The sequence below is a fragment of the Schistocerca gregaria genome, chromosome 7 (genome assembly GCF_023897955.1).
Source record: "Schistocerca gregaria isolate iqSchGreg1 chromosome 7, iqSchGreg1.2, whole genome shotgun sequence".
Taxonomy (NCBI): Eukaryota; Metazoa; Arthropoda; class Insecta; order Orthoptera; family Acrididae; genus Schistocerca; species Schistocerca gregaria.
The window spans coordinates 194,875,251-194,902,587 of record NC_064926.1 but is presented as its reverse complement, the minus strand read 5'-3'; the positions used below and the strand labels follow the sequence as shown (position 1 = coordinate 194,902,587).

The following is a 27,337-nucleotide window of genomic DNA, read 5'->3' as shown; positions in this document are numbered from 1 at the left end:
GAGAGAGAGAGAGAGCTGCACAAACACTCAGTTACATCTTGATAAAAATACGAAGTGGTGAAAGAACTAGCAATTTTCTTTAATGTTCAGAAATGTCAACATTATGTATTTCACTAAATAAAAAACATTGTATCCTATTACCACAATATCAGTGATTGAAAATCAGAATCAGAATTAGAATATAGCTTAAATGTTATGGGAGCTGCACCAAATAAAATTAAAAGGCTACTGAATATATATATAAAGAAAGGTGACACGAATGTCACTGGTATGTTTGGTTTATAGGAGCGCACTAGGGAAATGTTGAAAAACACATATTGAGACACTATTGAATGTACATGCAAATCATCCCATGAAAGCCTTACTATCTATGTACGCAGTTGTGTGAAAGAACAGTTATATTAGTAGCAGTACTAATGCTGTGGAAGGAAACCTCATTTCACCACATTTAAACAGTTTTTCAGTAGCTGCATACTTTGAATAGTTAGACCTACTTTAAATAATTTCTTGAATCCAAAGTGCCATTAACTGAGGTGATTGTACAGTATTTCTGCCTATCATTATCACATAGCTAGTGACGCATAACCTGTGGTGTACAGCTATTTATATTTTTACCATTATTTGTCTGCCGTTATTGGTGTACATAAGCCAGCAATAGATATCTTGCCCTGTAAACTGAATGTGGTGCATGCAATATGTCTGTTGGTGATGGAAAATATTCAGCACACAGTGCAATTGAGCAAACTCCAGTGCCCTAACTTCACTGTCTGTGAGATGACCTTCCCATTACAGCACCCCTTCCTACATCTGCACACTATGATCAGATCTAATTCTCCACCTTTTACAAGATTTACTATGGAGGTTCTCCTCTTTTATGTGTAACCCCGCCTCTTTTTTTTCTCCGTTGTTGGTCCACTACACGTCATATGTCATTAACCTAGCCATTTATTTCCAATTATCCTGCACACATTTTTTACTCATTATTGTTTATTCCTTGCTTTGCTGCCACAAGTTCTGGAAATCAGGGAATATCACAGAATTTCAAACGTGTCAGGGAAATATCAGGCAAATTTGAAAAAAAAAAAACCTCTGGAAAAATCTTGTTTTTGTCTAAGTAGATGAAATGATTTGTTTCTGAGATGTCATGCATCGTTGCTGGCTGGGTGTCGCTTTCCTATTCCCTCATTCTTACTGCTTCTGCCCTTCTTATGACTCCCCTCAGCTTGCAATCACTGCTGTCATCACTTCTTGCCACTAGCCTAGCAGCTGCCGCTTATGAGGCAGGGAGGTGTGAGGAGCGGTTTGTTTGGATCTGATTCTTAGAGATTGTTGGCACACTGGCCAGAGATGGCGGTCAAGTGTGAGTGAGTTGTGTCTGAGAGATTGTGTGATTGTGTATGTGCTCATTTTCCAGCGAAGGCTATGGCCAAACATTTAGTTGTGAGAGTGTGGTTCTCTTTTCTACATGTGTGTCTGCAGCTCAGCAATCATCTTTATGGTGAGTTGCTACCTGTCCTCATTAGTACTTTTTCACAGAGTATTTGCGCAAGTTATCTGTTGCATGAATTGATCACTGCAGTCTTATTTCTTCAACATGGTGCCTGTGACACGTGAAAAGCTGACCACACGAGTGGACTTCCACAACAGGCCAAAACTGCAGACCATTTCTGCTGATCTGAAGCCCATCATTTCCCACTAATGTGCAAGTTTATATATTATAGAATATGAACGATAAGAAGAAGAAAATTGTGGCAGTCCCTGGCGGTTTGTATGCTATGTATTCGTATGTGCCTTGGAAGAAAAATCACATAGTACCTGAAAAATAATAAACATAACACAGTGGGTAATAACTGACAATAATGGACATAGTAGAACCAACATGTTATTGGCGGTCACCTATACTGTTGGTTTACACAACTCTTCCCCACCTTATACACTTCTTCCAAGACACCTACATTTTTCTGAGGCTATTTCTGAAATCAATGAAGGCATTTTAAATCTGTCTTGCAACTCCAAGGAAATGCATATTTTTGTCACCAAATGTGTCTCGTTTTATTGAAATAAAATAACAACAATGATCTTAATGTAACACACTTACCATTTGGCTTGCTTTCTCCACCGAAAACCAGTTCATTACAAAAGATATTGATTTTAGTACTTAAAATTTTTGCTCACGTGGGGGAAAAATAGAAAAGTCCTTACTTTTTTTTAAAAAAAACTTATGTCTTTACTTACTAGTACTCTTGATCTCAAAATTTATCAGGAAAAAAGCTTAAACTTGTCTTGAAATCAGGGAAATATCAAGGAATTTCACTTGGGGAAACTTGTGGCAACTTTGTCTATAGCTCTTTCCTTCCTTCCACAGTCCCAAGGTTCTTATATTATATTCTCTCTCTCTCTCTCTCTCTCTCTCTCTCTCTCTCTCTCTCTCTCTCTCTCTCTCTCTGTAGTGTGTTATGCATTGTATGCTGTATTGTTGAAGACATGTAGTTATAGTTATTAAATTACACATCATAGTCAACTAGTCAACAGCTGATTTAAAAACTTTAATGTAATATTCCTTCTCATTGATTCTGCTTTTGTATTAGATATTGTTTTGTTGCAGAACTTCAGGATGAGTTGAAATTGCCTAACCGTGTGATAGTGGAGTTGCGTCCTCGTGACAGCAAATCGTGGGCCCGTGTGCAGTCTGTTGCACAAAACCCTCGGGCTCGCACTAGTTTGCCTCTTCAAAGACGTCTCTCCACACTAGTCAACTACCTTCAGTATAGGTGGCGACCAGAACATTTGAAGCATGTATCCTTACTTGTGCATCATGATTGAAATGAAAGTAGTATTTGTTGCACTCCATATAAAAGGAATCTCAGTGTATATGGTTCTTTTTTTCTCTTTAGATTCGTGTAGTTTCGCTGCACTTGAAACAGCAGTATACATAACTTCTATTGCAGCACGTCCTCATTATCTGCCAAAATAGGTTCTGGTGTAGTACACATTTACTGGTGGTTAGTCAAATTGCAACATGAGGAAGTAAATGTGTATATGCATTTAGCAGGAATATTACATGATTAAATTTGTAGCTAATCTGAGGGTGTAAAAGTTGTGAACTTTAGTATAGTGATCCGCAATCCCTGACAGTAACAAAGACTGCAAGGGGATGTCGGAGATATGCACAGCTTTGAGCTTTGACATGTCTAGAAATGTAAAGAATTCTGTCCAAATTACTAGCTATGTGAGCTGGAGGTGATCGGTTTGTGTACCCAATGTCACCTCGCACCATCACACCAGGTGCTGGGCCTGTATGATGATGATGATAATGACTAATGCAATCTGGCAGTGGTTGTTCTCCTCAGAAATTCTAGACACGGATATGTCCATCATGGTGCTAATTGCAGAACCTGTACTTGTCTGCTAAGATGATGTGGTGCCACTCCTGTGTCTAGTGTTGTTGAAGGACGTGCCACTGCCAAATTGTTGCCGTGATGGAAGTCCTTGGTGCTCCAAACATCACACCCATCTCCTTGCTCAAAGTATGTCATGTTACTGGACTATCATGCACAACCTAGCTAACAATATGTCTGTCCTTCTGTCAGGCACTATATTTGGATTAAAATTACTTTGCAGCGACACTTCACGTGTTGGAGATCTCCATCTATGTCTTTCTCCAATCAGAGTGCTAAACGTCATGCGTGAATTTTTTGACATTGCCAGATTGCCACAACAAAGAGTCAGTTCACTTCCAATTGCTTCTCTTGCTTTTTTCTTGTTGTGTTTGGAGCCCAAATCTTGGGTCCTGCCCTTGTACCTCACATTTCATCATAAACACACCCAAAACAACACACAAAATAGTGGCGATGAAATAACGCATGTTTCGTACACACCACTACTGGAGTCTTTCATCCAAGATGCGACTCGGCTTTACATATTCAATTATCGTCACATAGATTGGTCTACAGTTTGCAAACTTCATACGACATGATGTGAAATCAAATTTTTTGGAAGCAGCAAATGATTGTTGCTTTTAAAGATACACAAATTTAACAGCACAATCTAAAGGTCTTCCGTAGTGCAGTGGTAATGTTAATAAGAGACACAGAAGGTTGTGAGTACAAATCCATTCAGCCAATATAACTTTTTTTTATTTTTAAATCTTTTATCAAAATGACTTGATTGTTATTAATCTCAATTAATTGGTTTCAATGTTTTTATTTTTAACCTTTCGTCGCATCAGTTTCATCATTGTATTAACTTTATTTGTTCTTATTTTTCTTCATATCATTCTTTTTTCATTTGGAATGTAAGTGTATTGCCTATAACCTGTAAATGAGTTACAACCAGTACTGGTCATTGGTAAGTATTGCGTCAGCTCCAGTAGCAAAAATGGGGTGTTACAGTTCGCTTTTAGTGCTGAAACTGAATTTTTTGTCTTGAGTTTACTTCTACAGGTCAGCTTTAGTTGCTGTGAGGAAAGCAAGCATGATTAACAGTTCCGCCGCAGGTTGCTGACTACTGTTTTCTTGAGTACATTGCATATCAAGAGGTTGCAGTTAGGACACAAGTGTAAATTGAGGGTTACAAAATGCTTTGCCTGCTGCACCTCAGTCATTGGTCATTTAAAATCATCTGTGGACAGAGAAACTTATGTTTCTGTTGTATCTGATGGCAACAGATTTCAACACATTACATGTACAGCATTTTAGCACATGTGAAGTGATCCACCGTGTTTGCGTGTCACCTTTAACTGAGCGGTAGGCAATATGGCAACACTGCAGGACCAAGGGACGGACATCAACTATCAAGTAATTTTAGATGAACTATAGTCACATGGGTCCATCTGGCATTGTATTGGGTACAGCCCTTCTGAACCCATTGATTCCATATTCAAATGGCATTTGATGGGATCTCGACCAAACTGAGCAGCTTACTCCCAGTTGACTGTCAGGTGCGTTTCTACATCACAGTGGCAATAACTTTGCTGCCAACTCTTAGGTCACTCGACCTTGAGCTACTGATCAGCCACTTACACTCTTGAGATAAACGGAACATTGAACATTCTTATTCCTGCCTATAATCTCTAGTAGTAAACTTCTGAAGTGACAGTTTGCACCACTGTCTCTCACTGAAACTATATTCATTTCCTTAACACTTACCTCAGAGAGATCGTCTTCTCTCTTCAGTTAATGCAGAAGAACTATCACAGCCAGTTGCAGATTATTGCAAAGAAGAAGAACCTTTACTGAGGTTGGCACCTCCACCAGAAACAGTCATCAGCACTCCTTCCATAAACCTCAGTGAATATTTGACGTCTTCAATACTCTGCCTCAGTGCCTATGAGGAACGCCTAGCTAACTGGCCTTCGGATCCGGCTACAGTAAAGACTGCTGGTGTGAGTATATTTATGTTTCTGAATATTATTTTGTTTGAGAAATCACAGTTATAGAAAACTTAATTTATAGTAATTAAAATCATCCTTGAATATTTGAAAGGTTGGTGAAATTTGTATTTCTTTTTTAGAAATCATTGTTAATTTTATAATAAACCATAATTTTAATAAGGTAGGTAGAGTGAGTCAGTGTTTCAGTTGTTTTGTGTGGCGTTGGTGACTTGTATGTGTCAGACAGCTCACACCATTGGGAAATCACCTGTGCATCAATGGTAATTGTGGCACCGTCGGACAGGGAAGAACTTCTTTTCTTATTAACTGAATTGGAAAAAGCAAAAGTGGAGGATTCATTTGTATGCTAGATGCTTGATGCCTTGAATTAGAAATAACGTAGAAAACTTAAAAGTTTATAATTGGTGTTGAAAACTTTTCAGAAATATGTGCTGGATACATGAAATTATGAAAAGACAAAAGTGCAAAGATTATTATACATGGTTGCTGCAGGTATATTTAGATGATAAATACTTAATTTACTTTACACTAAGATGAAAAGAGTCATGGGACAGCGATATGCACATACATAGGTGGCAGCAGAATCACATTCGTAAAGTATAAAGGGTTAGTGCATTGGTGGAGCTGTCATTTGTATGCAGGTGATTCATGTGAAACGGTTTCCAACATGATTATGACCACATGACGGGAATCGGCAGACTGTGAACACAGAATGGTAGTTGGAGCTAGACGTGTGGGGAAATTCCATTTCAGAAATTTTTAGGGAATTCAATATTCCAAGATCCACAGGATCAAGAATATGCAGAGAGAACCAAATTTCAGGCATTACATCTCACCACAGACAACTCGGCACCATTTTCATAGAGCTGTCAGTGCTAACAGACAAGCAATTCTGCGTGAAATAACTGCAGAAATCAATGTGGGATGTAGTTTCCATTTATTTCCTAAATATTGAGGTTGATTATGTACGGTGTATCCGTTATGACAGTGCAGCGAAATTTGGCATTAATGGGCTACAGCAGCAGACAATTGATGAGAGTGCTTTTGCTAACAGCATGATATCACCTGCAGTGCTTCTCATGGGCTAATGACCATATAGGATAGACTCTAGGCAAGTGGAGAACCATGGCCTGGTCAGCGGAGTCCCGATTTCATTTGGTAAGAGCAGATGGTAGGGTTCGAGTGCAGTGTAGACTCCACAGAGCTATGGACCCAAGTTGTCAGGAAGACTCTGTGCAAGCTGATGGTGGCTGTATAATGGTGTTGGCTGTATTTACATGGAATGGAATGGGTTCTCTGATCCAATAGAACTGGTGGAAGTGGTTATATTCAGCTTCTTGGAGGCTATTTGCAGCAATTAATTGACTTCATGTTCCTAAACAGTGCTGGCATTGTCACTGGCCACGATTGTTCACAATTGATTTGAAGAACATTGTTGACAATTCGAACAAATGATTGGGCCACCCAGATCGCCAGACATCAATCCCAACAAACATCTTTGGGACATAATCAAAACGAGTTTGTGCACAAAATCCTGCACCAGCAACACTTCCACAATTATTGGTGGCTATGGAGGCAGCATAGCTCAATATTTCTGCAGGGGACTTCCAACAACTGGAGACCATCCCACACTGAGCTACTGCACTACACTAGGCAAAAGGAGCTCCGACATGATATTAGGAGGTATCCCATTACTTTTGTTATGCCAGTGTAGAATTACCAGAATTCTTTTGAACTATGTTAGGAATATATGTCAATGTATCATGTTTCATGTATTCTACAATATTCCTCACAGGCAGCTGCCTGGAGGATACACAAAACATGATCGGGCGACAGACGTAACACACACATTAAATGTAACTGCCTGGAAAACTTGAAAGACACATCAGTACATTATTTGTCACGAATTGGTAGTCCCCAGAGATTCGCCAGCCATTAAAATATGTTAACTAACTTTAAATCCATGTGCTTGAACACACTTATTGTTCTATTACACATTAGACATGCAGGTATATGTAATAAACACCAGGTATTGGATGTTCTTTTTTCCCCTGCTTTTGAAAGAAATGAATTAGGAAATGTTAATGTACACCTTAAACATACATGTAATGCAGCAGTCAGTGTGCTACTTGTGTCCATGATTTCAGACCCCTTATGGGGTGAGATGAATCATTTTTAGCATGGTCAAGGTTTGTGTCTCTGAGTAAAATATTTTTTACACAGTTTTGTGTACATCCATGCTACAAACTACTTAATCAGAGGATGATTTCTTGGAAGTCACAATTTTCTGAAATACTTCAGAGTATTTAATCACAAGTTGAATTGTTCCCAGATAAAGAGTGCCCATTAAAGAAACAGAAACTATCTTGTTTGTGTCTCTCAGTATTACTGAAATAAAAGAAAAGATAGACTGAAAATATTCATGCCTACCTCAGTTTGTTCTTCTCCTCATTTTCTCCATTTGCCTTTGTCTCCATTTCCTCTCTGTAATTCCTCTTGTGTTTAGCTCTTGCTCACAACCTTTTGATTACCACTAGCTCATTATTTTTACTTCATAATTTGAATCTTGGCTGTTAGTGTCTATTTCAGTTTTCATGAATTTCCAACATACTGAGGTTCATTATGTAATGTTTTCATAATTCATGTTACACACTTCTAGATGTTGTAGAGGAGATGTAGTAGATAAAGTTTTGGGAACTCATGTCTGGAAATGTCATCCTATGGTGCTACAGAGCATTAAATTTATAGGTGCTGCCACCTCTAAATATATGTACTTACAGGATGGTTCCATGATGATGATGATATCAGTAGTCTAGGATAACAATAAAACAATCTATTAATGATACAATTATTTAATTGGATGGATAAAAAAATCTACTCACCAAGCAGTGGCAGAACACACACATAAAAAAGAAGGTTGTAATTGGCTAGCTTCCAGAGCCAGTGGCTCCTTCTTCAGACAGAAGGGTTGAAGAGGAAGGAAGAGGGGTGCAGGAAAAGGACTGGAGAGGTCTAGGAAAAGGGATAGATTTTGGGAAAGTCTTATGGAGAAGGATTAATTTATCAATTTGCTGTAAGGGTCCTTGTAATGGAAACAAACAAGCCGAAAGTTATAAGCAACAACTGTTCTGATACCTCTGACAGTGGAATACATGCACGGGTACTGTTGTTGCTATGTTTTAGGGGTAGGTTAATTTCAGAGGCGGTAGTATGGACCAAAACAAGGAAAAAATGTCCAGTAAACACAGGCTCTAAAATGCATATCTGAGGAGCTGTGAGCACTTGTTCATCTTCACTACTGTGGAAAGATCTCTTCCATTGAACAAGTGCTTACAGGTCTTCAGGCATCCATTTTACAGCCATGTTCACTAGACGTTTTACTACCACCTCTGAAAGATGGCCTACGCTACAATCTGAGCACCAACAGTACCAGTACATATATTAAACTGTTAGAGGTATCAGAACAGTTTTTGCTTACAACTTTTGACTCGTTCATTTCCAGTTTAGAGACTCTTACCTCAAACTATTACATTTACCCTTCTCCATCAGCCTAGTAATTTTGTAACACCATCACGAAATCACCCTGTATATACATACATTTACACATGTCAGCACCTATACCTTGGATGCTCTGTAACGTCGTTGGGTGACGTTTCTGGGCATGGTTCATTTGTAAAACTTGGCCTACTAAGTCCCCTCTACAACCTCTAGAAGTGTATAACATCAGTTATTGTGAAACACCCTGTATACATTTTGAAACAAATTGTTCTTTCCTCAAGTTCATGTACATTTTGATTTTATTTGCCATTTTCTTGATGGAGTAATCATGCTCTTGGCAATAAACTGTATTAAATTAACCTTGAGGAATGGACTTGTATCTTATAGATCTTGAACAGTCTCGTTTCAAAATCTGTTTCTGTTGCCGGTGAGGTAACCAATTTTCCATACAATATTGGACGAAGGCATCCCATTTCAGACTTCTCCCTATGTTACAGCCATCAAACAAACATAGTGCATCTCATTTCTGCAATGAGTAATGTCATTTGTTATCACAAAGAGTGCACTTCTTATCAGCACCTTCCTCAGAGTTTAGAGGAATGATGTAGCCACCGGAGCTACAGATTTTGTCTACTACAAACTTAGGATGCCTTTATTTCACAAGGTTTCATCTTGAATTGTCTGGCATAATTTATTTGAGGACTTAATTTATAGTAGTTACATTCTCAGTATCCCTGTAAAATATTGCTGTTATGTTTTCTACTGTCTGCAGCATTAAGTATTGCTCAAGATGAGAAAGTTTCATTATTGATGATGCTTTTTTGACATGACTATATGAATGGGTATGTTCATGTCATGCCAGTGTTGACTGCTTGCACAATTATTTCAGAACATTTTTCAAAAATTGTCCTCTGCGATATTACCCCTTTTTTGCTTAAAGGTTGAAAATTTTGTTTTTTGTTTCCATGTGCTCCTGGGAAATGTTATTTGTTGCGGTTTTCAATTTATTTAGTGACTAGCATTTTTTAATCATTTAAATATTTTTGAAGGCAATTCAAATGTTTACTTAGAAATAGATACTCCTAGTACTACTAACAATATTGTTTTCCCCATCTCTATTATTTTAAGTATGCAGAAAGTGCATGGTTCTGTCTTCAGCTGAAAATTGTTCATATAGTGCTTAAGGCATTTTTTTTTTTTTCTGTAGCTGAAGTTATAGATTTATGACTTAACAGGGTCTGAAGTATTTGATGAGGACATAAAAATTGAAAGCCAAAGTATCAAAATGCTAACCAAATGTATTTTTTCTTTGTCATACTTAATTTGCATGTTGTGATTCAGTTTTGTTATAACTAAAATAATTTTGATATTGTCCTGATACTCCCATAACTTTTGCACAGGGTGCAAAGAAGGCAGCAAAGCGAAATGCAAAACAAAAGGATGTGGCTCCAGTCGTTTCAAATGCTGCTACTCAGTCGGAAGAAAGGCAGTCGGCATCTGTATCAAATCCTGACCCAGCAGGCATACATGATGAAAATGCCTGTGATGTCGACAGTGGACATGATTCACCTGCACCCAGTAGCCCCACACACATGGCTATTAACAATATTCTGTCATTGAAGCAAGAGGGTACGTGTTACTAAATTACATGACTAAAACTTTAAAATTAGTTGGACAACTCAAACAAAGAACTATAAACTACAGTGGCAGTAAGTTGAGATATAATAATAATTAAATCTGGGATGTAAATTGGTCCTGGTAGTACTGTGAAGCATGGCACTAATCACAAATTGTGAAAAATAGCAAAATAATACAGAACAGTTTAATTTGTAAGACCTTTTAACTTTTATGTAACAGATTATATTGTTAACACATGTTAGTCTGCACTGAGCATTCCATGAGAAAGCATCTCTAGTTTTTGCAACTGTTTTCACATTAACATACTGAAAACAATTTCAGCAACTGTGTTCCTCCTGGATATAAACAATGCAGAGCTAACTAATGCTGTACTACCAACTGACTATATTTGAACAAAGTAAAAGCATTTGGACTGAGTGGATTGTGTGTGTAGTCACCATACTAATGACCAATCAGTGACAAGGTCCACAAATCACGTAAAATAGTCAAGTAACATAGTATCTTGTGCTGAGGTGAAATAAGAAACATAGACTCAAAATTTTGCTGACCAGGTTCAGAGAACTCCAATGTTTCATGATCCTGAGATATAATGACAACTAAACACAACAAGAAGGGGTTCTGGCAATCATCCATGAACACAGTTAACCATTTCACTATGTCCTGAAAGGTGTAGAAACAGTTAGGATGATTTCTGATACTGCTTCTGTTATCCATAACAGAAGACATATGTCACGATAGACTTGTGGAGAGGGGCACTTGTTACCTCACTTAAAAAAAAAGTAGGAAATATTTCACTTTCCCTTCTTACAGAAGCTAAATTCCTTGCTGGCTGAAGAGGGAGCAAATCTAGCAATAAATGTTGCGACACCTTGAAAATCAAGTGAAGTATTCCTCAAAGTGCTTAATTTTTAAAAAACCCTCCAACTGGTGGAGAAAAGCAGTTTGATCCCTCACACTAGATCAGTGAGGAAGTACAGTTGTCTGAGTAGTTAACACAAACATTTACTGAAGGCCTTTCAAGAAATTGGCCATTAGCCTGATACCCACGCTCTAGAAATCCCCCCTCCCTCCTCTCACGGGTGTGAGTGCGCGCACACACACACACACACACACACACACACACACACCTGTTTGGCATTTTTCTTCAGTAAGGAGAAGGCATGCAACAGCTGAGTCATAACTCGTTCAGGCAACTACATGGATCGTGATTTAATGGAAGCCTCTTTTTCTTAATACAGTCTTCCTACTCATTAATTCTGTAAAGTATTTTGGGGGCAGTTATGAATAAGAGTGGTAGCTCAGACCATGTTTTAAGTGTGACTCTTTGCTGTCACTAGTAACAAGCTGACTTCCACTTAGTGATAGATGGTTCACCACCAGGCCAGGCACACAGCATTAGGCATGAGAATCTGCTGTGGCGGTTGGTGGTCACATGGTGTCAGGAGTGCAGTCCTGCTGTGGCCGCCGCCACCACCACACAGCAGCCAGTGTGTTAATCATTGTTTATAGCGAGAGCATATTGGTTCCAATGGTCTAGTTTGTAATGTGATCAAATTTATTATGGAGCACAGTGTATGATTTAGGAAGGCGCACACACTTGAAAATTCGTGCATACATTGTTCAGCTTGAGAAATCAGACTGATCATAGAAGTTTACAGAATAGGATCTATAAAATTCTCTGTGATCAGTATTGATTTGAGGGGAGAAGATAATTCTGAGCTAAAAATCTTTTTGGTGGAGCTAATTAGAATGTACCTTAGACATACATAACTACCTATTTATTTCTTTTCCAGTGTAGACATTTGGTGTGATACCTAACTACTGTAGCAGGTCATTTTACATTCACTATTACATCACAGTTTTAAACCACTGTACATTCCTGGGTCAAATGGTATCAGGGTAGCAGTTAGCTACCGTATTTACTCAAATCTAAGCCGCAGCTGAAAAATGAGACTCGAAATCAAGGAAAAAAAATTTTCCCGAATCTAAGCCGCACCTGAAATTTGAGACTTGAAATTAAAGGGGAGAGAAAAGTTTTAGGCCGCGTCTCCAAATCGAAACAAAGTTGGTCCATTGTAATACGAGACACAATTTTGGTCGAATGAATGACGATACAGCTACAGTAGTTTGGTTTGAGTTGTAAGCTTAGCAGTTAAGCTTTATTAGGTAGCCATTGCTATGTGTCAGGCACTCCGTCCTTATTTATATGGGTACCCTTCCTTTTTCACTTGCTTCATCTGGTTTGAATTGATTGCTTATTTTTCTTTGATCTGATTAGCGCCGTTTTCTTTGTTATAGGTGTTTATGTCACTCTAAGCTGAAAATGCAGTACTGTACTGTGTCATGCATTGTTTATCGCATTCTGATAATGCGTGTTTACGGCCTATCGCCGCTCGCGGCATGACTTGCTTTTGTGTGCGCTACCGCCGCTTATAATTTAAAAAAGAGAGAGAGAGGAATCGCCTCATTAGCCAAACAATGGCAAGAGACTGCTATTTGTTGTTACTTACACTGCTGCTTTCTTTGATAATGATCAGCAAGAACCAAATAATAGACTGCGTATGATAGAAGATGTTCTGAACATGAGTTCAGCGAAAATTTTTCTGCTTTTGAAAATCTTAGGAGGCGCCTCTTTAGTACATTAAATTCTGCACAGAAATTAGTCATCTTAGATTTAAAAATCTAGTCAGTTGCTGTGCTTCATTTCTGTCTGTATCACTATTAGGCATTAGAATAATACGAATATAAACATGACATGATACGTATATTCTTCCGCGTTTGCTGTTGTCTCACTCTAGTTTCGTAGTTTATTAGGCAGACAGGATTTATGTGAGATAGCTGCAAACATGAAACAATACATGGCAAAATGTTTATATTCGTATTATTCTTATGGTGAAGATAATACTGCATGTGATTCACAATTCATAAAAGTTCCTGTTAGCAACCATCTCTTCTCATAGGTAGTAAAAAATTCAGAACGTAGAGTTGGCCATATTGACAAGTAGAGTTGGCCATATTGACAAACATCCCAAACAGTCTTGCCAGTCGGATTTTCGTAGTACATTGAAATGCTGCAACATTCGAAAATGAACAATATGGAATTTGTATTTACTTCGTTGGATAATGTATGAAAATGTAGTGGTCGAAACTCGGGGCGGAGAAAAAAGCTCGTCTTCCACTTTACGCAGAGGATTTGGTGCCAGTATTTATCTTTGTGCCTACAAAGCATGCCTGTGTAGCGCTACATATATTCGATGGCAGAAGTTTGTTGTGGCGGCACCCACCAACATTTTTCAGAACTTCCGTTTGCTTTGCACTCGATTCTAAGCCGCAGGTGGTTATTGGACTACAAAAACCGGAAAAAAAGTGCGGCTTAGATTCGAGTATATACGGTTTGTTAGACTATCATGTTAGAATACTTCACATTTTATGATGTAGTGGTGTGTGGGTGTAAGCATGAACTTATATACTATTGCTGCATCTTAAATTAAGACACAAAATATTTGTTTAATTAATCCTTGAAGAAATTGTGGCTAATAGAAGCTAGTGAAAGCCTCCTACTGTCTACTGTTTAAGGCACTGGTTGTCATTTCTGGAATGAGAGGGAGAGATGGCTCATATCAAACTCAGTTTCACTGTGTGCAATGGGGCTGAGGCTAGGACCATGTATCTCCCTCCCCCCTACACACACACACACACACACACACACACACACACACACACACACACACACACCTGGCTAAATCAAATTAAATATCTTAAACTCAATTTCTACCCTTATTGGAATGACAGGGCCCCCAAATCGACACTGTCATTGTGGTCTTGTACTGAATGCTGAGTTGATCAGATATGCATAAGTACATTAAGTAGAAAGTAGGGAATCTCCATTCATCTCTCCCTTCCTCATAAGTGCACGTCTATATTTTTCTTCACTTCAATCTACCATTCCAGGTAGCCACCACCTCAGTTCCTTTAGGCCTAAGGGACAGAATCCCCAGGATTACTATTCTGCAGGTCTCCATGACCACCAGGGATTTTTACTCATGACAACCTAGTAATAGAATTTAATAGCTCAGAAATTTAATAAGAATGTTGTATTTTTCTGTTGGAGATCGAGAGTGATAACATTTTGTCAGATGACTGACAAATGCACGTCAGTGGTACAAGCCAGCTATGTCTCCTGTGCTCCAGTCAGTTCCTCCAAGGTTTCGACTCAGAGAAAACCATGTGCAATACACAGTTTGAATTCATACCCATGCAGAACTGAAAAATGACTAAGTTTCTGGATACTTCAGTCATAGTCCACTGCGCGAGTATACTCAGGATTTTATTAATGGTGATCTTCAAAAATTTATAACTTATTATATATATATATATATATATATATATATATATATATATATATATATATATATATATATATATACATACATTCATACTCCGCAAGCCACCCAACGGTGTGTGGCGGAGGGCACTTTACGTGCCACTGTCATTACCTTCCTTTTCTGTTCCAGTCGCGTATGGTTCGCGGGAAGAACGACTGTCTGAAAACCTCCGTGCTTGCTCGAATTTCTCTAATTTTACATTCATGATCTCGACGGGAGGTATAAGTAGGGGGAAGCAGTATATTCGATAGCTCATCCAGAAACGCACCCTCTTGAAACCTGGCAACCAAGCTACACCGTGATGCAGAGCACCTCTCTTGCAGAGTCTGCCACTTGAGTTTGCTAAACATCTCCGTAACGCTATCACGGTTACCAAATAACCCTGTGATGAAACGTGCCGCTCTTCTTTGGATCTTCTCTATCTCCTCCGTCAACCCGATCTGGTACGGATCCCACACTGATGAGCAATACTCGAGTATAGGTCGAACGAGTGTTTTGTAACCCACCTCCTTTGTTGATGGACTACATTTTCTAAGGACTCTCCCAATGAATCTCAACCTGGTACCCGCCTTACCAACAATTAATTTTATATGATGATTCCACTTCAAATCATTCCGCAAGCATACTCCCAGATATTTTACAGAAGTAACTGCTACCACTGTTTGTTCCGCTATCATATAATCATACAATAAAGGATCTTTCTTTTTATGTATTCGCAATACATTACATGTGTCTACGTTAAGGGTCAGTTGCCATTCCCTGCACCAAGTGCCTATCCGCTGCAGATCTTCCTCAATTTCGCTACAATTTTCTAATGCTGCAACTTCTCTGTATACTACAGCATCATCCGCGAAAAGCCGCATGGAACTTCCGACACTATCTACTAGGTCGTTTATATATATATATATTGTGAAAAGCAACGGTCCCATAACACTCCCCTGTGGCATGCCAGAGATTACTTTAACGTCTGTAGACGTCTCTTCATTGGTAACAACATGTTGTGTTCTGTTTGCTAAAAACTCTTCAATCGAGCCACACAGCTGGTCTGATATTCCTTAGGCTCTTACTTTATCAGGCGACAGTGCAGAACTGTATCGAACGCCTTCCGGAAGTCTAGGAAAATAGCATCTACCTGGGAGCCTGTATCTAATAATTTCTGGGTCTCATGAACAAATAAAGCGAGCTGGTTCTCACACGATCACTGTTTCCGGAATCCATGTTGATTCCTACAGAGTAGATTTGTCGTTTCCAAAAACGACATGATACTCAAGCAAAAAACATGTTCTAAAATTCAACAACAGATCGACGTCAGAGATATAGGTCTATAGTTTTGCGCATCTGCTCATCGACCCTTTTTGAAGACTGGGACTACCTGTGCTCTTTTCCAATCATTTGGAACCTTCCGTTCCTCTAGAGACTTGCGGTAGACGGCTGTTAGAAGGGGGGCAAGTTCTTTCGCGTACTCTGTGTAGAATCGAATTGGTATTCCGTCAGGTCCAGTCCAGTATAGAAAGAAACTTCCACATGGGAAAAATATATTAAAAACAAAGGTTCCAAGACTTACCAAGCGGGAAAGTGCCGGTAGATAGGCACAATAAATAAAACACACACACACACACACACACACACACACACACACACACACACACACACACAGAATTCCTAGCTTTCGCAACAGACGGTTGCTTCTTTAGGAAAGAGGGAAAGACGAAAGGATGTGGGTTTTAAGGGAGAAGGTAAGGAGTCATTCCAAACCCCGGGAGCGGAAAGACTTCCCTTAGGGGGAAAAAAGGACAGGTGTACACTTGCGCGCGCTCGCGCGCGCGCTCGCACTCGCGCACATATCCATCCGCACATACACAGACACAAGCAGACTGCTCCTCCCTCCACACTCTGCCCCTTCTTCCTGCTCCCCCCTCCCCTTTTTCCCCTGTTCATCACCCCACCACCACCACCACCACCACCACCACCTTAGTGGTAGGGTGCTGCTTTTTCCTACAACATTATTTTTTTCCCCAGTAGCAAGTAGTATGTGTTGCAAGTTGAAATTGATCCAGGGGCTTAGGAGGAGATGTTGAACATATGTCTGTTTGACATTTTTTGCACATAGATGTGATTCCCCTTGTTTTACACCAAACAATTCCAGAGAGGATGTAAAATTTCTGTGGTATTCAGCTGTGTGGTTTAATATTAGGTCCAGAAAAATGTTGATAAAATTATTGGCTTACGGCAGTGGTCATTATCATGATCTGGTTGACACACTGGACTGCACACTTGTGATTACTTTCCAAACTTGTGATTACTTTCCACCAACTGATTTTAATGTGTAAATATTTGACGTTTAGCATGTAAACAAGTAGTAGTTCAGAAAAGGTTTGAAATTATGTTCAGGGTTTGTTGGAAGTCACTAAGTGCACTCTTCAAATGTTGCCTGGGAACAGTTTGGTAATTAGCACTCCATTTTAAGAAAGTTTTTCATGCATTTGGATGTTTGAGTCATATCTCCTGAACCAAGTGTCACACAGTGATATAATTTTGCAAGTACATTTAGCGGTAATTGTGGATATTATCTGCACAATGGTATACTGATAGAGTTAGTATTAAGTAAGAAATAAATGTGATGCCTGATACGGCAGTTTTACTGCGTGAATGACGAAAATGTAGTAAGCGATAATATTTTTTTCCTTTCATCATTTTATGAGGGTTGTCAGCGAGAAAATGTGATGTAAATGTCTGAATTTATATATAAAGTTTGTTGCAAGTTGCTTTGTGCTTGCATTCTCAGATACTGGATGAATAGTGTCTGGTTATTTACATTTGATAAGTTTTGCTTCTTTTTCATGGCCACCCACAATCCAATCCCTTTGGGAGGTAGGTGGTGGTTCTTACTCCCATAGCACTTCTTTCCAGATATCAAGTGATAAGTGTGTAAAGTAGATTGAAATCAATCCAGTGGTTCGAAAGTAGAAGATTTTGAACATACAGACATAAATACATAGCTTTTTATATTATTATGAAAAGGATAGATTGCTACTCACCAGATAGAGGTGATGATGAGTTAAAGACATCTTTCAGCCAATTCTGAAGTAGGAAATACTCGCACATTCATAAAAGCACAATTCGCCCACATATGACTCTTGTCAGCAGCCAGAGACTGGCTGCGCATGTGGGTTGCGTGTCTATGAATGAATGTATGTTTTCTACTTTAGAAGAAGGCCTTTTGGCCAACAGAGAGTGAGAGAGTGCGGGAATTGCGCGTATGTCCAATCTACTCATCCATTCTTTCTCTGTCTGTCTGTCTCCTCTCCTCCCCTCTGTGCATCTCCTCCTCTTCCCCCTGTCTTTGTGCATCTCTTCCTCTCCCCCTCCCCCTCCTGCTCCCCTCCCTCTCCTTTTTCACCTTCTGTTAATTTTTGTCGACTCCCCCTCTCTGTCCACCTTCTCTTTACCTCTCTCTCTCTCTCTCTCTCTCTCTCTCTCTCTCTCTCTCTCTCTCTCTCTCTCTCTCTTATCATAAGCCTTTTTTATTGTTACTGCAAAAGGAAAGTTGATTGGAAAATGAAATCGCTTAAAATGAATGGTTAACTTGGTTGGGCTCATTAGTATAAGGAATACTGGAGAGACCTTTCCAGCTGCCGGGACTGTGAGGATAGTAATCTCATTCACAGTATTTCTCACAGTTTTAATCTGTGAGTGGTCAGGATTACAAAGTTTTCTATGGTACATACTTGATAGCAGTATTCTAGTCATAAATCGATAAGCCATAAATATGACTTCTTTTTTTCCTCTTAAAATTGACTGCGAAGAAGAAAACATAACAGAACACTGTTGAGCATACAACTTTTGTTTAGAATTTTATAAAAGGTGAAAAAATATGTGTGGAGGAAACAATTTGTCTAATGCTTTAAATGTCCTGCCATGTAAGTTAAATTTGATTGAGAGAAAGAAAATGAAAGCACTCATGTTTGCACCGCAGTATACCTTTTCACACAGTCAATTTTAACAGAAAATGTGCACATTGTTGCTTTAAAAAAAAGGCCTCTATCCCTTAGAATGTTTAGTAGATTATCATGTAAAAATCTGAAGCAAAACTGTCAAAAACATTTGTAGATTTTGCAAACAGCCTTTGTACATCCTATCTGATCTTTTTATTACAGTATTGTAGAAAAATTTAAATTAAATCAGTCAAGAACATTTAAAGATTTTTGGTACTGACCCTAAACTATGACTTTACTTCATATAGAAGTGTGTGTGTGTGTGTGTGTGTGTGTGTGTGTGTGTGTGTGTGTGTCCGTCCTGACTAGAGCATCATGTAAAATTTGAAGTAGATCTGTCAAGAATTTGATATTTGTAACAACGTTAAACTAGGACTTGTCTTTTATATAACAGCATAGATAGAGATTAAGGGGTTAAGGAACTGATGTGTCCGATAGTTCTACATGTTGTTTGGGTATTGCAGATAAAATGTCTTGTCATATTGAGTCATATTAGACTGAAGCTGTATCCAGTTACAGGAGATACCAGTGACATGGCCATGATTTTATTCTACGAACTGAGTTTGGTGCTTAGCACCACTTTTAACGTTGTACCGGATTTGTGTGGGCATTTTAGACGAAAGTATACCACCCCCCCCCCCCCCCCCCCCACACACACACACACACATCAGTGATTGCATTTGGAAAGTTGAACATGGTGTATAAATAATTTACAGTATTTGGAAAATATCGTCAGATTGCACTCATGTGTTGTAGTTGAGGGTAATGACGCAGCACTTTGGTAGTTGACTCCACAATTGTTGCAATGGTTATGAATCCTATTGTGAATGCCAGAGCCATATTTCGAAAACTTCTTGTGGTTTCCATGAAGCTGTACCATGTCTTGTTTCATCAATTGATGACCCTTAAAAGATTATATTAATCCATCAAAAAAGGCTGTAGCTACTTGTCTATTGTCCTAGATAAGGAAATTGTGTGGCAACACACTCTTCTCTTTGTTTGGTATCAGTTGCCAAAATTTTGTCTCGGTATATCAAACCATTTATGAGATACAAGGGTGTTACGAGTATTTCATTGTTGCTTTATGATCTGGGCATACGAGTGGAACATAGATCTTAATTTACTCCCTGACATTCTTTCAATACTGATATTCCATCTATATCCATTGGTGACATCAAGCAAGCATTTCTAGTTAGTTATTCACAGAAAAGATGAGATCTCACAAGATTTTTTTTACAAAGTAATCATAGATCAAAAAGGATCAGTTACAGCTGAAATGTTCAGCATGTAACCATATGTACAAATTATTTTGTGATGTGAATGTAAAATGACTCATTCCACATAATTATGATTTATCGTGTAAAATGATCCATGGAACTGAAAGGATTACATGCTACTTCATTCGGCTACCTTTTGAGCTTACCTGCAACATGTTCCTTCTTGCAAGACATGCTGAAAGAACTTGCTACAAAATGAATTTTTCACGAGCTGCTTCACTTGTTGAAGATAACATGTATATAGGTGAAACTAAAGTGATTAACAGTGCTTGATGGCCCCAGTCAGTCAGTAAATGAGGTCTGCCTGGTCTTCGTTTAACTTTGGTTAACTTGTTGAGGTTAGAGAGATGGAAAAAAAAGACTGTGTGTACAGGTCGAAGGCCAAAGCAGTTATGAGGCTTGCTCAGGCTGATTTAGAAGGCTGAAATGTCCCTGATGGATTTGTTGTGACATGACAGCCAATGCGTATCCATGTTCAAAGTCACTGAGCTCTCCTGGCTGACCCATTCTGCTGTTACTGCTCTCTACTGACAACATAATGCCCCATGTTTGAAATCGCTGAGCTCATCTGACTCAAGGTTTGTACGTTTCTTGAAAGTGCTTAAAAGAACTTAATTTCAGTATTGTGCAATAAAAGTCGTCAAAAGTGCTTATTTTGTCTTTTTAAATATTATTGGCCGTATAAGCCCTATTTTTGTCTTTGGAATTATATTCAAACTTATGGTTAACTTGCTGAGGTTAAAGAGATGGAAAAAAAAAAGACTGCATGTACAGGTCGAAGGCCAAAGCAGTTATGAGGGTGGCTCAGCTGTGTGATGTGTTGGACAGGAGGGGAAAGAACAGATTTGTTATACCCTGACTTTGATATACTCCGGTGTAATCCATTCATTGGCAGAAAGTTGAAGGCCATGTCCATATAAGTGGATATTTTTTGCTAACCCACAGTTTCTTTCTACCAACAAGAAACCTCGTCATCTTACTTTGATACTGAAATTAATAGTGCTCTATCCACAATATGGATCCTGGTCATTAGCACCCCTGTGTGTCTCCTCCCTTTGTCAAGACCCCTTCTTTCCCTCCAGTCAATGTTCATCATTTGCCTCACCCTCTCCTCCTGTCTTTTCTCTCCAACCAACAAATGATTCTACTACTCCTCTGTCCACTTTTCCCTTGCCCACCTCAACAACCACCCCCTCCCCCCTTTTTCGGTTCACTCATCTTCACATTTCTTGTCACTCCCTCTGTTATCAACCCTTGCTCACCCTCCTCCTACCCACATCTTCTACTATCCCATCCCCACCCCTTATCCTGTTAAATCTTCTCACTCAGTTCTTCTACACACACCTCCAACAATCAGATTTATGCTGTCATTTCCATTCTCTGTTTCTTCCCCCCCCCCCCCCCCCCCCCCCCCAATGCTCCCCTGTCATCTGATCTAAAAATACGAAAAATTTCTTCAGAAGTCTTGTGTTCTCTGCTCTTACCGCTTCCATGCCTCTGCTTCCCTACCCCGACCTTCTCAAATCCACCCACTCTTGATTCCCTAGGAGCTAAGTTTATAAATGGATTTCCACTGTTTCTCTCAGGCAATTTTATTGCTGCACGTCATGAAAGTAACTTTTAATCTATGTGAAATTTCTCTGTCTGTTGAACTTTTTTGTCTCCCTCTACAGGAAGCCCATTGGCTGCGCATAGTCCATCACAACCAAGTGATAAAAGCAATGTATTCACAGAGGCAACATATGCAGATGTCATGGAGTGTTCGCCACCAGCTGAGCAACTTGATAACAAGGAAGACCTCTCCAAAGTAATAGAAAATATGTCTGAGGTAAGCTCTCAGAAAGATTGCAATGCTGCAGTGGGAGAGCAGACAGAGTCCAAAGAGGATTCCTCCAAAGCCACAATAGAAAAAGTTCGTGAAGGATGGACACAGAAGGATGCTCATGCTGTTACTATAGGAGAACTTTACCTAATGGTAGGTGTACAAAAATTAACATTATCTTTTTGTCTCTGTCTGTGAAAGGTATATATGTTGGGTATTTGTTGTTAGGCCAACTCGGTACTCAGATGACTAAGTTTTAGACAAAAATCATTTGTACTTAATTCTGTGTGTAACTTGTTGCACATGATTATTGTAACACAATAACAACCCACTTTTTCTGCACTATTGGATAAAGTTCTCTTCCAGACATATCCACATCTTAGTCTTCTGCTGTAGACTTGGTAGTTTTCTGCAGATGTTATCAACTCATCTGCCAGTGTATCATGATGTAATATATTCTTATGATCCATTTATTTGTTGCCCTGACTCTCTGCATTATTACTGCCATGCATCTTTCTGTTGCATGTTGGGCACAACACTCATTTTTGGATGTTTTTTTGTGTAAAATCAGAGTCTCACTGTTTGAGGTTGGCACATTGTAAACTTCTCATTTCAGTCATATTAGAAACGTACTTTAGAATATTGATTTCAGTTCGAAAGAACAAGTAATTAAATCTAGTTAAATCTTTAGGATTGTTTGTGGAATAAAACAGTGACATCAATTGGGAGGGTTGTAAAGACAGTGTATTATCGATGTTTTCCAAAAATTTGTAGTCAGTATTTACTGAATACAGCACTTGTCATTGGTATCAATTAACAGTATCATGAACTTTACATAAGACTGAAGTACCATATTGAATCTGTTATGTAGCTTACATACCATATTTTGTGACTGTAATTAAGTCTAATTAAGACCAAATATGTTTCTATAGTTTCCTTAAAATTTCAGTGTGCCAGGATCATGAACAGTTTTCCTGCTTTACCTTACTACTATTTACAGTATTAAATTATCTGTTTTTTGTTTCTTATCTTGTTCTTCTATACACACGTGGTAGATTTTAGCACACAGTTTTATCACTTTATGAATAGGAAATGTGAGATTGAGATGATGACATTTGTGAATGTAAGAGGTGCATCACAGTGTGCATTTATGACAGAATAACTGTAAAAATATAAATTGTAATTAAACAGGAATCAGGAAGGAAGTATAAAAAGGGAAAAAAAGATACTGTGGGAATGTAAAACGAAAGGATGATAATAGGACTAAAAAGCAATTTTTACAGTGCAGAAGAGGAGTTTAGTAGTGTAACATAGTTCTGCAATAATTATTTTCTTTTCAGTTTGGCAGTGAAGGTAAAATACAGTTGGAGTACTGGTGGGAGGAATCCACACCTGATGTAAATGTTGAACTTGCTACTGAAATGGAAAGTGCAGCACAATCTTCCATATCTGCAGGAAGTCCAGTGACACTAATCTTACAGAAACTTCTGTCGATTGCAAAATTGAACTACAAGAAGAGTAAGGTTAGTCCTAAAATATTCCATTCTTACTATATCAGAATCATTCGTATTGGTAAATTATGTGCTGTAAATGCCTCTCAGAGAAGGGTTAGTTTACATGTGCACAGAATTGTTGTTTTCCTTGCGCACGTGTGTGTGTGTGTGTGTGTGTGTGTGTGGGTGCGTGCATGCGTGTGTGTGCGTGCATGCGTGTGTGTGTGTGCGCGCGTGTGTGTGTGTGTGTGCGCGCGCGCGCACACATATTTTAGTTAGTTCTCGGGTAACGGCAGCTACCTGTGACATCACCATATGGACTAGGGAGAGATCGTCATTATTATTGCGAACTCATGAGATGTAAAAGAAAATATCGTACACCCTCTTTGAAGTGGCAGTCTCAATACATTTATATCTTCCGAACTGTCGTTCTTAACAATGCACTTTCAATGTAATTTTTGTGACAGTAGAAAGTTTCAATATCTTACTCATATTGAGCACAACTTGTCTTAGATCATCATTGTCAAAATCTTATAAATTCATGGCAGGCATCTCATGACTGTGATCTTTCCTTGGTGATCTGAAAACTGGGCTTCCACTAGCCTGGACAGAGAAATTACCTCCATTGGCAGTTAGCTGAATGATTCTCAAGCTGACGCCACTCACTTGTGCAGTGTGATCCTGAGATCTGACATCATCTGTGTGAGGACTATCGTTTTCTGCTTGCGGTTGAAGAAAGCAAGTGGTCTGTAAATTATGTCTCTCGTTTCTTCATGAAGAATTTTTTGCTTACCACCACCATCAGCCATGACAATCTGCAAGAAATGGAATAAAAATTCATGAAATAACTCACTACAATCACATGTATCATTGGCACTGGCCAAAATGTTTGACAGACTGCTCAGAAAACAAGTGAACACTCATTGGCTGTTGGAGAATGCATGACATCAGGTTTTTAGTAAGAGCCTAAACTCAGCTGCCATCGTTAATGGCTCCACTCACTGCCTTAGAAAACTCAAGGCCGAATTGCAGCTTTTATGACGTGAAGCCTTGAGTTGGCAGTGAGGCAGCAGATTCATATACAGACTTAAATCAAATTCAACTTGTGCAATTGTGTTTTCTCATATAATTATCCACAACTTAAATGGTTTGTGCTCCTTGTCCTTAAAATACCATTACAAGATTTCCAGTAGTGGTACATTTGAAATTCAAAAAGTAAACGTATAAGGTCCGAGATTATACTGCTCAGTGTTTGTCATGCATAGGCTACGTGTATAATGCATTAAAGCAGTTTGTAATTATTTTTTGCATTACTACATGATTTAATATTGCATTCATTCATAATGTATATGTACATACATAAAGAAGAAATGGTAAAATGTACATGACAAAATATGTTGTATAAGGTTCCATTAGTAAATTACATTTTAAATTAATATTGGTACCCATGCCAATAAACGCTTATTATTGTCCTTAAACACTTCAGTTTTGACTTGTTTGTCTTTTACCTATTACTTTAGTCTTGAAAGGAAACAATTTTTAATACTCAAGTGTGTTACTATGATAAATCACTACAGTTGTATAAATATTGAAGCTTTCCTAGGTCTTTTTGCAGCTACGTCACAGTCAGTTGTTTTGTTTTGTGCTATTTAGCAGCATATTCACCCAAATGTGTAAGCTATTGTCAGAAATTTCCATTACAAATTTACCACATGACGGGCGTTATTTTAGAGTCCTGTAATTCCAACCTATTGAAAATCAATGCCTTCAAAAATCACTTGGGGGCTTTCACAATTGACAAATGTTGTCCCATATTTGTGTGAAACAATAACCTGAGATATTTGGCACATACAGATTCCATTTTCAGGTGAGAATTGGGAGCTGTTGTGAGGCAGCAAGTTGAAATAATTAATTATTGCCATCTTATTCACACGAACCTGACAACCAATTTTGTGGTCAGCCAGAAAGCGAAGGGAAATGTACTGACCATAGTTTCCGTCTTCACGCCCACATTCTGGTCCAGCTCACTGAAAGAAAAGTTTCTATTCTCCTATTTACTTGCGTGTTCAGGACTATGATTTTAAATGAAAGTATAAAGTTGCAATCAGAATTTATATTACATAAAGTTTCTCACATACAACACTAGGAAATTCACTATGTTCAATTGAAAACATGTCTTTCTATTCTAACAGCACATTTAGCAGTTAGAGGCGACCTCTACGGTATGTTCCTACTGGATTGTCGTTCACCCTGACTAAAAATACCCAACTGGAAGTTTGCAATAAATGTTCAAAGTTAATGCTCACCATAAAAGTGGAAATAAAGTCACCACTTGCCACGCGGAATTGCAATTCACATGGACGGCTCACTAACAGATACTTTGGTGAATTTTGAGCAATTCAGGATGCTGTACAGTCCTCGTGAGTTCACTATCCGTTTTTACCGCAAAATACGCGCTTTGTCACAGTTCAGGTCTGATGTCATCCAGGGCAGAGTGCGATCCGACGTTCAACAGTCATGGATCTTACAGTAGCTGAATGCGCAGTGAAGTTCTCTACTGCCTCTCGGGCTGTATTTATATAAGTGCCAGAGTGGACGGCCAAGGGAACATCTGTTGTCTACGGTTATCTGCATACTGCAGCAGCCTCAAAACGACCGCTTTCTTGGGCACATAATCTTTAATAACATATTTACAAACTACTTCAGAAACTTTGTAATTTTTACTTGCCTACAGTTAAGTTGTTTGAACTCACAGAAAAGTTTCAGCTTGCTAGAATAAAAACTTTGCCTTCTAGAATTTTTATAGTGGAACTAATGGTAGATTATTGCCACTGAACCATACCTTAACTAGAACTTACATCGACTGATATTAATACTACAATTCTCTATTTTGGTATAACTCTATCATTTGGTATGTTTTATCATCCACTTTAACCAAAATTCTCTATCATTAAAATTACAGGTACTTAATGCACAACAATTGAGTACATTTCAGTTACAAAATCGGTTTTTACTTAGTTACTCAAAAACTATAAGAGGTAGCTTAACACAGTCTCTGTTATCAGATTTGGGGTGAACTGAAGCATAAAATAAATTTTCATATTTCGAAGCCCAGTATTTAATGTCTCTGATTGTTCTTAAAAATGTGCATTCTGGTGTCAGTTTTTGTTCTATGATTTTGGAAAACTGCACCACTTATTTATGAGTTCTAATGCAGGGACAACCGGGAGATGTGGGAAAAACCCAGGAATTTTTTCATCCGGAAGGAAACCGGGATTAACCCGGGAATTTTATAGCATTCTGGAAATTTTAGGTTATTTTAGTTTTCAGTTCAATTTTTGTAATTGTGACTGGTAAGAATCGATACTCTAACAAAGGATATTACTGTGTCACGCTACTACAGAATAATACTGCAACAGTGAAACGTGAATGAGAAAAAATATGACAATAAAACATAAATTGCAAAGGAAATGTGCAATATACAACAACAAAACGCAGTGCTCACACAAGCGTTTGCAAACAGCAAAATGCATCAAATGCTTTAGGAAGACTACACAACGCTTTATAACAACAAATTTCCTCCGATGAGCGTGACATTACAATTGTTTGTATTAGATTCGTTTTAGCAGTTATGAGCAGGCTCATGCGCATGCGCAGTTGAGTGGTGCACAAGTTGTATCTTCTCCCCCTTCTGGCTACAGAAATGTGGCTGTTGGCTGTGTAAGCAGTCGCAGCAAACAGCTAGATGCAACGGGGAAAAAATTTACTGCCGCGCCCAAGCTGCCAGATTTACGCATGCGCAGCAGGCCCGGATCTATGAGACAGGGGGGAAACAGA

The 27,337-nt window shown here is 38.7% G+C and overlaps 1 protein-coding gene across 7 annotated transcripts in view; it reads left to right on the top strand.

Moving 5' to 3' along the window:
* LOC126282048 (protein cramped) overlaps nucleotides 1–27,337 on the top strand; it is a 156,586-nt gene that overhangs the window by 58,019 nt on the left and 71,230 nt on the right. For all 7 annotated transcript variants that reach the window (XM_049981470.1, XM_049981468.1, XM_049981472.1 and 4 more), the window contains exons 5-9: nucleotides 2,606–2,796; nucleotides 5,153–5,383; nucleotides 10,291–10,519; nucleotides 21,859–22,160; nucleotides 23,348–23,530. In XM_049981470.1, coding sequence (XP_049837427.1) covers nucleotides 2,606–2,796; nucleotides 5,153–5,383; nucleotides 10,291–10,519; nucleotides 21,859–22,160; nucleotides 23,348–23,530 — 1,136 coding nt within the window. The remainder of the gene's footprint in view (nucleotides 1–2,605; nucleotides 2,797–5,152; nucleotides 5,384–10,290; nucleotides 10,520–21,858; nucleotides 22,161–23,347; nucleotides 23,531–27,337) is intronic.